This window comes from Takifugu flavidus, chromosome 1 (assembly GCF_003711565.1).
Source record: "Takifugu flavidus isolate HTHZ2018 chromosome 1, ASM371156v2, whole genome shotgun sequence".
Lineage (NCBI taxonomy): Eukaryota > Metazoa > Chordata > Actinopteri > Tetraodontiformes > Tetraodontidae > Takifugu > Takifugu flavidus.
In genome coordinates this window covers 22,836,235-22,846,312 of record NC_079520.1, presented here as the reverse complement: position 1 = coordinate 22,846,312, position 10,078 = coordinate 22,836,235, and the positions used below count along the sequence as shown (strand labels likewise).

The following is a 10,078-nucleotide window of genomic DNA, read 5'->3' as shown; positions in this document are numbered from 1 at the left end:
CTTGATATTTTGAAAACAATTGTAGATATAATTTATTTATTTTCTAGTTTCTTTTCAAACTTCCATGTATAATTTGAGTAGATGGTTATGAATTATCTTAATTCTTTTCAAGAACTTTTAGTAATCGACAAATAGGATGCGACGTTTGAACCAAAGCGCACCATAACGCTAACAAAATATGTAAGAATTTCCGATCAATCTTTCAAAATAAGATCACAATTTATTTTCGTTTTGGCTTTCTTTTTCGGTAAACTTTTGCATTTCCCCTAATACAAAAACCATATGGTTAAGGACGAGCTTTTAGTTACCAGCAAATACAATCACATTGCATTCTACTTTCACCACTTTATTTGTCGATTAAAATGACATTTCCGTTTCGTGAGGTTTACTTTAGGGAGCTTCACAGGTGTTGCTGACACAATTCTACAGAGTGAAGGTCTGTAAGTGTCATACATGATATTCTGCTTTCCCCACCACTTGTTAAATTCTATTCACCTTTGAGAACGCGAACCTGTCTGGACATTATTTTTTCTCCAGCTAAAGAAGTGTCATTAGGTACTTCTAGCTAAAGGCTTGTCTGTATCTATCAGCGGTAGGCTAATGCTAGCTTGAATAACCCGGTGGAGAGTGTGCGTTTGCAATCGTGTTGATCGCTTCTCCTGTAATAAAACCTATCGTGACGGTTTAAAATACTGACACTTGAGGGTGTTGACAGCACAGTTATTCACACCGATATTCATAAAACGGCGGAAAAATCCAAGGTTATTTGGCTAGTCGGACGGATGCGTTCAAGACCCACGATACAGTGCTAAAAAGTAATTTAAAATTCCAGTATTAAAAAAACGCTTTATGGTGCAAAACACCTTTTTGATGTATCCGAGAATATTTTCCGTGTACGAAATTCCTTTACTTTGGTTGCCATATATCATATATTTTAACATGTCACAGTTGCTGATGTTTTGGCAAGAGATATAGATTAGACTGATTTCCTTGTACGAATAAATTATATTTAATTGCAAACCAAAGAAAAAACGTTAACGCCACCAAAATAATTAGGGCGACTGAAAAAAAGAAATGTTAAAACCTAGCACTCAAATTTTAAGAAACTGATGGCTCAGAATTCGAAAAGAAAAAAGCTTCACCTTTTCCTAGTTTGTGATTAATGGACAGTCCATATTAATGCTCAGAAAGGAAATATATTCGAGCCATTGGAGACCTTTGAATATCAGACGATTTAAGAAGACCCAACCAGTGTTAATCTGGGTAATTTAAATCATTTATTTTGCTATTCTTGCCTTTAGTTTTTCTCTGGTCTGTAGGTCCCTCAAACATGTGGCAAACTTGATGCAGTAACATGGAAAGTTGAAACTTTCTTTTCCCTCTATTTATGTGTGTAGTGTTGAACCTGGATATATATAAAAAAACAAAAACCCAACCTGGATTGAAGATTTGTACATTAGTCTCACAAGATGGATGTTGGAGTGTCCAACTCCCATGTGTTTCTCAACTACCCTCCCAGAGCCTTCTTCTCCCAGTGAGACGCATTCTTGCATGGTGCTGTTGTGTTGTGTCCTCCTGGCTCCTGCTTGGTCTCACATTTGGCTTACCTCTGGTGATATTCTCTTACTGCGTCAGAGACGTTGGATTTAGCTCTATGATGAAGACACGGATACAAGCGTTGACTAAAACATTAAATGTTGCATTTGGCTGGAGGTTGCCCAACTGTGGTGTGCAGTGTGGCATTTTTCTGTACATAACTGTATGTCAGCTGGTGAAGGCTGCTGCAGTTTGGCTTGGTGCATTAAACAATGCTTTAACAGTCCTAAATGTTTCAACATTTAGGAGAATTTTTGTTGCGAGTATGGCTGCTGGTGGCTGATGGCTGCTTGGGAAGTGGTGTAGTCCGAAAGTATGAAACAGTGCTTAGCAATTTTTTTTTTCTTTTACCGGTACAAAAAATAGGAACATGTGCCTACAAATATAAACAGTGTTGGGGTCCCCCCCCCAATAACCCCCCCCATCCCCACATACACACATTTATGTGCTAACAAAGTGCTAAAATGAGAAAGTCGGCTTGCAGGCTCGCTGCCATGTAAGCTCAGTTTAGCTATTAGTTCTTACATGTCCAATCAGTTGAGTGATATGTTTTAGTTGGAGATGATGGTTCAGCAACTATATTAAATTCAAGAAACTGGTTATAATTGTGTGTGGATATTTTGACAATTACTTCAAGGTCTTTATCTGGAGTGAAAGTAGTTAAAAACCCAGCATGCATTTTGAGTTCCGGCTGAGTGACACTGCTTTATTTTATGCTGCATGATGCTCATCAAGTCAATAGATCACAAAGGTCATACACCGCACCGGCCAGTGCATTACTATTCACCGTGTTTTCAAATTGCAACTGTGGAATGTTGTGAAGTGATTGCTGTGCAAAAATGTACTGAAATCTGCAGGACAACTGGAAACCAGTCACAGAAAGGAGCTGTCTAACGAAGACTGATGGGATATTTTTGTTTTCAGGTGGTGCATTCCGCTGGGTGCACGTCACATCATGAATGCAGTGAAGGATGGTCACAAAAGCACCCTGACCTCAGGTAAAATGGTGGCGCTGGCCGCAGGGCTCACTGTCGGTGCCACAGTGGGCTACATCATCTATCGTCACGTCAGCACCTCCAAAACAAGTGAGTGTTGCTGAGAGGGCTCGACGGTTGTCACTTTAACTTTTGGTGATCAGTGGTGATCTCTGTTCTTCATTTTCAGGTCAGGGATCCAATGCAGAGGTGTCAAAGATGACGCTTCCTATAGAGGTTTATAGGAACTTATCAAGATATCAAGCTAAATTTTTGGATATGGTCAGTCATTTTCTTCCAGAAAATAGCTTTTCATTTTTTTTTTGTGGGATGTATTCCAGCACATGCAGACTAAATCTCCAGTGTCCTGACTTACTTCAGGTGACCCAGAAATCCGGCGCTCATGTGAGGATTTCCTTAGACGGAGGGAAGTCTGACTCTCAGAATGTGTCTTTCCTGCTGCAAGGGTCCAAGGAGCAGGTGTTGTTGGCTCGTTGTGTCCTGCAGAACCTGGTCATTGACTGTGAACCAGTGGTGGAGGTTTTGGAGGTCCCTCAGACTGCATTTGGGCGCATAATAGGTAACTGCAGATGACTTCCTGGGTTTATTCCTTTTTCTCTCTACAAGTTCTCTGTTTTAGCACAGACACAGATAATTTTTATACATGTATTTCAGGCCGTGGAGGAGAGGGATTAAAAGAGATGACCCGAACCACAGGGGCCAAAGTTTCTTGTTCCAAAGAGAGGATGCACATTCCAGGGGCAATGGGCACTGTGACAATTAAAGGGACCAAGCAGGAGGTAAAAAAGGCCAAAGTGAGTAACATACAATGATTTGGATTTGTGATCTGTGTTTATCAATAGACAAATATTAAATATAATCTAACTCTATATGTGTCCAGGAGTTTATTATAGAAAAGGTGAAGGAGGACATGATTGTGAGGGCAAAGATCTGCGAGTCATCTGCTCAGAGACAGAAACGTGGCCACACCACTGTTGGTTACGGCCCAGAGGTCACAGAAAGGGAAGCACCAATGGGCCTGAACAACAACATCCCCACCAGTGATCCAGAGAAAAACAGGCTCATCCATGCCAACGGGACCACGGGACAACCGGAAGACCTGACAGAGGAGCTGACGAGTACCCACACAGATGATGGAGAGGAAGAGAGCGTCTCCACAAACAGTCTCTCTGAAGTTTCCAAATTTGAAAGTAGGACAATAATCTAAGGATGTCATATGTTCACAACTCTGGCTCCAAACATTTTTACGTTTACATGTGATTCGAAGGCAATTATTTTGTCATTTGCAAAAGATTTCAATTTAAATTCCATCCTTTTGAATTTAATCAGTGCGATTATGTGAGCTTTTCTGTGAATACTGAACTAAACCAATATTAAATGTTACATTTCTAGTTCTTTCTGTGTTGTTCAGTTCCCAGTCCAGACCTGAGCTTCCAGCCTGACGAACACCTGGAGGTGTATGTTTCTGCCTATGAAAACCCGAACCATTTTTGGATCCAGATCCTGGGAGTTCGCTCCCTCCAGCTGGATAAACTGACAGAGGAAATGAACCACTTCTACAGCAACAGTAGCGCCACTGTAAGGACGGCTGCTGCCATTGTTATCTTGCTTCACTTGTACTTATAAGGTCTCATTTTCACAACCACTCGTTCACTAGCGTTCCCTCACGTTCCATCTTTTCTCAGAATTCAAAGTTCATTGGCCACATTGACTTTTAATATGTAACACACTATAGTTGCTATTTAGAATAGTAATAGTAGAAGGAAATTAATGAACTCATAATACATACCACAACAAACAATATTTAGTTTCTTTAATTCTGACATTAAAAAGCAACTGCAAATGTTTGTATCTATATGTTTATAAAACTTGCAAATAATATAACTGCTAATTAATCACATTTCTAGGTGATACAAGGTCCATATTGAGGACAATTTCTATGTAGAACCTTATTTTCCATAAAGAGTGGTGAAAGAAATATTGAGCATTGTTTAATGATGTAGCTTTACTTTTGTTTATCATTTGAAAAATGTAAGTTATCTTTTAAATTCTCTAACTAAAACTATTTATACTAATAACAATTAATATAGATCAAATGCACAACATATATTTGGCCTAAAATTGTATAAATAGTTAATACAAATATGCAATAAATCATCTTTTTATTTTAAAAGTCATATAAAAAAGTTATACTTTACAAGTTATACTGTATAACAATTTTACACTGTGGAATTTAAAAATGTTTTAGAAGTTACAAGTTCATTTTTGTAGTTTCCTTTATTTTCTGTTCTTAGGATCACGGGGTGGAGACCATTGTGATAGGAGACATTGTGGCCGCTCCGTACAGAGATCATCAGACGTGGAACAGGGCCAGAGTTCTCAGTGGGCCAGATTCGGAGCTGGTGGACCTGTATTATGTTGACTTTGGAGACAATGGGGAGCTGCCCAGAGACCGCCTCCGTCGTATGAGGTAATAGGCAAAATACTAATCTGACAGGAAGCCTTAGCCGATTTCAAAACTACAGGCAACCTTTCCAAAGTAACTTTTGGACATGCAGGAATTTGTAAAATGATTACAAAACAGTGTTTCTGTTTCACATTATTGAGACAGGCTTTGAAAGCTGTCTGCCTTCTCTCCTCCAACCTTACTCTCCCAAATCACATAAATCTGTCCCTTAAACCAAAAAATCAGAGCCAAGTGACCGTTTGAAGAATCATTTTGTCTGATTTTGGGCACTGAAAGCAATATCAGCAACGAGACCTCTCTTGATGTCAAAGATCACAAATGTCACAATGCCACAAAATATTCTGAGCCTTGATAAAATGCAATAAAACAGGTTTAGATAGCTTGCGACCAAATATAAAGGTAAATATTGGAGTTAAAAAGCACCTGTAAGGTTTCAAAACTCAGAACTTTTTAAAAATATTTAACATCCATCTATATCTTGGTCATATTAGTGATTTCCAACACTTTCTTCAGTCTGTCAACGTGTGAGGAAAAGTAGTGGCTCTTAGGGAGAACAGAAAAGTAGAAGAAAAGCAGGGAGGTGGTAAACAAAGAATTTCGCCAGAGTGAACATCTGAACTCGGTGCAATTACACCAGCGCTACCTCGGATGGTGCTTTCAAGCTTCTCTTGTAGCTGCGATGGGTGTAGCATGCCCCTTGTTGATGGTGGTGGTGGTAGAAATTCCACCTGTGTTCCACTTGCTTGTGAATGGCTAGCGTAGCGTATCGCTAGTCTAGCATGCTATCTCTCTATCATTTACATGGTTATTATTTTTCATTATTATAAAAAACAGACATTTTCCTTTTTATTTTTTTCCATAATAATCAGCAAATCCAGAAAGAGTGTACTGATGTCACTTTATATCTTTTTCCTGTGTAAATACACAAGTTGAAATAAGCACTGAAGACAATTAGGTGATTTTAGGAGGACATGGACACTCTTTCTTAATTAGTATCAAAATGTATCATCATGTTTAGACCACGATTAGCTTGTGCTGTGAATAAGATGACTAAATCATTGTAACTAAGATGTCTCCCACGCAGCATTTGGTCTTGGAAAATATCACAGATGATCGATCCGAGGCTTTAAACCAATAAGACATGCTCTCTGCTTCATCCATCACCAAACTTGTTGCTTGTTGGTGTGCAGCCATGTGTCCCTCAGTGCATCCTGCAGGTTCATTATTAACAGTTCTTGCATTTGCTGCATTAACAGGAGTGACTTCCTCAGCTTGCCTTTCCAAGCTATTGAGTGCAACTTAGCAGGAGTCAAACCAAAAGGTAATTTGTGGTACTTGGAAAATGTGATCAAAACAGCTTTGCATTATCTGGAAGATGTGAATTCAATTATCTTTTTCCTCTTGCATCTTACGCAATGTTTGTGATGTTTTCCCCCAGGAGATGAATGGACCGAATCAGCTCTGGATGACTTTGATCGACTGACACACTGTGCGTCCTGGAGACCTCTGCTGGCCAAACTCTGCAGCTACTCTCACTCCGACTTGTCTTCCTGGCCCAGTGTCAAGCTCTGTGATACTAGTGATGGCACGGTCAGCAAGAGCTCGTTTAATCTTTTATCATGTTGTTTTGATTTATTTTTCTGCAGCTGAAACAGTTGTTATTTCTAGGAAGTAGATATTGGTGAGGAGCTCATACGCCTGGGCCACGCTGCCAGTTTCCAGGAAGTGGTGAAAGGAAAGACTGGAGGTGAAAATTCTGGCAGTTTACAGAAAATGCTGGTGAGTTATAGAACACACTGTATTAGCACAATGGTGAATGTAATTATAAGTAACATTGTAATTTTGAAATGTTTGGAATGGGATTATCTGCTTAGTAGCAGGACGAACTCTGACTCACACCTGACATTTATGAAAGGTTGTCTGAATTTAATGGCAACCCCCCCATAATCGGCATTTAACCAAAATGTTAATACAGTCATCAATTGTCATTTAACAGTTAACAAATATGTAAGACGAAACATACGTGCATCTTGGCTTAAGAGAATTCAGCTGGTCTATTAATTTGTTGAAGATGTAGAAGAAGCCTCTTATACAAGACGTGAAACGTCTTCAACAAACAAACAGAAGTCCAGTTGAATTCTCTTAAGCCAAGATTCTCTTCGACCTAAATAACTGAGAACATTTAACAACTTCCATTTTTATTCAATGCATACAAATAATTAGACTTAAAAATCTGACGTTGTATGGCCTTTGTTTGTTTTTTTCTGAGCTTTTTTTTCTCTGTGGTTTGAAAGTTAAATTTGACCTTGAAAATTTGAATCCTAACATAACAAGATGAATTACTGTCACTGACCTAATTTATCTTTCATTTTGAATTTCACATAAAATAATCAGCAAAACCTTTTTTTCTTTAATTAATTTCCTGTATTTCACATATCCCAGTTTTCTCTCATTTAAATCTTGTATTAAATGTGCAGCTTTATTAAAATGTCTCGACTATATTGAGAGAATAATTGTTCTTGCTCTTGTTCTTCAGGATGATGTCATGGGAGCTTCGTCAGAGCTCAGTCTGTCTTGTATCAGTTTATCTGGTGAGTGAAGCAAAGGCATAAGGGTCTCATTTAATAAAAATTCTCCCTTTACATGTTTTATTCTTTTGTGGGTTTGGGTTGAATGAAGGCAAATGGAAACAATTTGAAGATTGGTCACCTGAGCAGCCATTATCATCTTCCACACGTTATCCGCATATTCTCAGGATCCCGGAGCATCATAATTTCAGTCCCTCAACTCTGTTCCCCCAGAGTTTTTCCCAATCAGGCTCCTCTAAAATGATTGTTCAATCGTCTCCCACATGTCTCCATGCCAGGTGCTCTGGCGCCCCTGTGCCTGCTTTTCCTTTACCCTCATTTGCCTCCTCATTGACAAGCTCATCGCGCATTTCTAGGTTACCTCAGAGCAACGCAGACAATGTCTTTCCAGATGAAACTTCTGAAAGCTTTTACTCCTGTCTGACCTCAAACACAGCGGATGACACTTATATATTCTTACACCCCTTCCAAAGCGTTGAGTACATTTGGCAACCAGGAGATGATGACAGAGAAGACAAAATGATTTTTTACAGCCAGCAGAGCTTCCTGGGAGACAGTGTCAGCTGCAGTAGCAGCAACACCGTTTATATGGACTTCACTGAATCAGAGAGAGACAGAGAGGAAAATCAGCTCGAGACAAATGTGTCACATCAGCAGACAATAACTGAACTGGCTAAAGTTTGTCAAATCAAACCAGAAGAGGAAATGAGCAGAGAATGGCGACAGCAATGTGGAGATGTACATACAGGCCTGATTCTAACAGATGCCATTTCTGTACCCACAAAACACACAGGTAAAGGAAAACGTTCAGTTCCTCACCTCACGTGCTGTGGGTGCATTCACATAAGAACGAGAACTACTCTTACCCCCACGTGTTTTTCTGTTTAATGGGTAGCACTCTCACTCAAATATGGAATAAAATTTGGTGAATTCAAATAGGAGAATATATTTATAGAGACAACATGAGTGATGTAATGTCATTAAGTACATTGTCTCCTTACTATTGTACGTATACATTACTCTGCTGTCTGGCAAGACCGTAATTTGCAGCTCGTTTAAACTGCACTATATTTACTTTTTCTGATCTTTTTTTAACCTCAGAATATAGGAAAAGGGTAAACATGTTTTACACTAACAGTGTCAAGAAACTATTAACTCTTGTTGAAGAACCAAAATGATCCAAAGGATGAGCTCTTATTGCAATTATGATAAACAGGAACATGCCATCCCAATAAAATGACCAAGCTTTTTTTTGTTTTGTTTTTCATATAAACATGTGTAACTATTACAAATAAAATTAATTATAAAACCATTTTAAGTTCATCAGAGAAAACAGAGTTGGAGCAAAGTTACTGCACCGCCTGTAATTTAGGCTTTTCAATATTTGGTGCTTTGATTCCCTTTTTGTTGGTTACACAAGTCGGCGCTTCTCTGCTGAAATTCTCTGTTGACCTTGGTTCTCGACCAACCTTCTGCACTTTGTGGCTGAAAATTAAAGCAATGTTCTCTCTTTTTTGCAATAAGTTTATCAACAGCTAAAACTTGCGGCTTTGTGCTTTCTTTCTGATCCTCAGAAGCTGCCTCAATCTCAGAAAGTGTTGATGATATCGTAGAGGATGAGCTGCTTTAAGAACAGAGATGTACCCAAATGTACAGGTACTGAGGTTTCCAAACAAATGTAATTATTTTTTAACTAGCCATCAACTATAAAAATGATTTCTCCTTTTCTCCATCGCTGCAAGAATTCAGGTGAGGTAACAGGGACCTTCCCTCAACTGAGCCGCCAATGCAACAACATAAATCCTCATGGGGAAGCCTTACCTACTCATCGAGTAACAGTTCTTCCAGTAAATTATTTTTTTTTTCGAGTTCAAAATCAGTTATTGTGTTTTGCATTGACACTTGTTGCTGCTACGCTTCTATGCGCTGTTAGTGTGTTTAATGCTGAAGAGAGGAACAAAACTATAACGTCAATATTATTTTGGAAAGCACTGTGATATAGGAAGGCAGCCAGCTCTCTATAGTGTCTTTTTTCTTTCTAGTTAATTGTGTTTGAGGTTTTAGTGGTCTGTATGTAATCTCAGCCTCTCTGCTGTCTGTATTGTTTAACTGGTTCTTGAACCATTCAGTATGGAATCAATTGCACTGAGTAAAGACAGAGAGGAGTTTGTCTGTCAGAAAAGTGCACTATAAGTGATAAAAGATGTATTTTTTTCTCAGCGATTATTTGCATATTTTACTTTGAAATGTACATTTCAAAATAAAGTTGACAAAGAGCAAACTATCAAGTGTGAAGGCTGCCTGTTCTTTAACGAATAAATTTGTTTTTTATTGGTTTGCCAGCGTTGTTTTGTGGAGTTGTTGTGACTGTATTCATAAGGCCATTCATTCATTTCCATTAGAGTCCACTGTTTTGTTTCTGTGGGTCGATG

At 38.8% G+C, this 10,078-nt stretch overlaps 1 protein-coding gene across 4 annotated transcripts; it reads left to right on the top strand.

Annotated features, from left to right (window-relative positions):
• Positions 1-295: 295 nt before the first annotated feature.
• Positions 296-9,930, top strand: tdrkh (tudor and KH domain containing). 4 transcript variants are annotated; one of them, XM_057018144.1, is made up of 15 exons: positions 409-436; positions 1,398-1,534; positions 2,521-2,681; positions 2,761-2,852; positions 2,952-3,150; positions 3,246-3,370; positions 3,472-3,781; positions 4,003-4,169; positions 4,886-5,061; positions 6,315-6,379; positions 6,497-6,648; positions 6,727-6,837; positions 7,595-7,649; positions 9,221-9,302; positions 9,389-9,930. In XM_057018144.1, exons 2-14 carry the CDS (start codon positions 1,470-1,472, stop codon positions 9,274-9,276), a joined length of 1,734 nt encoding a protein of 577 aa, XP_056874124.1. In that variant the 5' UTR covers positions 409-436; positions 1,398-1,469; the 3' UTR covers positions 9,277-9,302; positions 9,389-9,930. The 4 variants fall into 4 exon arrangements, with proteins under 4 accessions (XP_056874211.1, XP_056874124.1, XP_056874042.1 ...); XM_057018062.1 differs by having other exon boundaries at positions 413-436; positions 3,246-3,385; XM_057018231.1 differs by lacking the exon at positions 1,398-1,534 and having other exon boundaries at positions 296-436; positions 3,246-3,385.
• Positions 9,931-10,078: the final 148 nt, after the last annotated feature.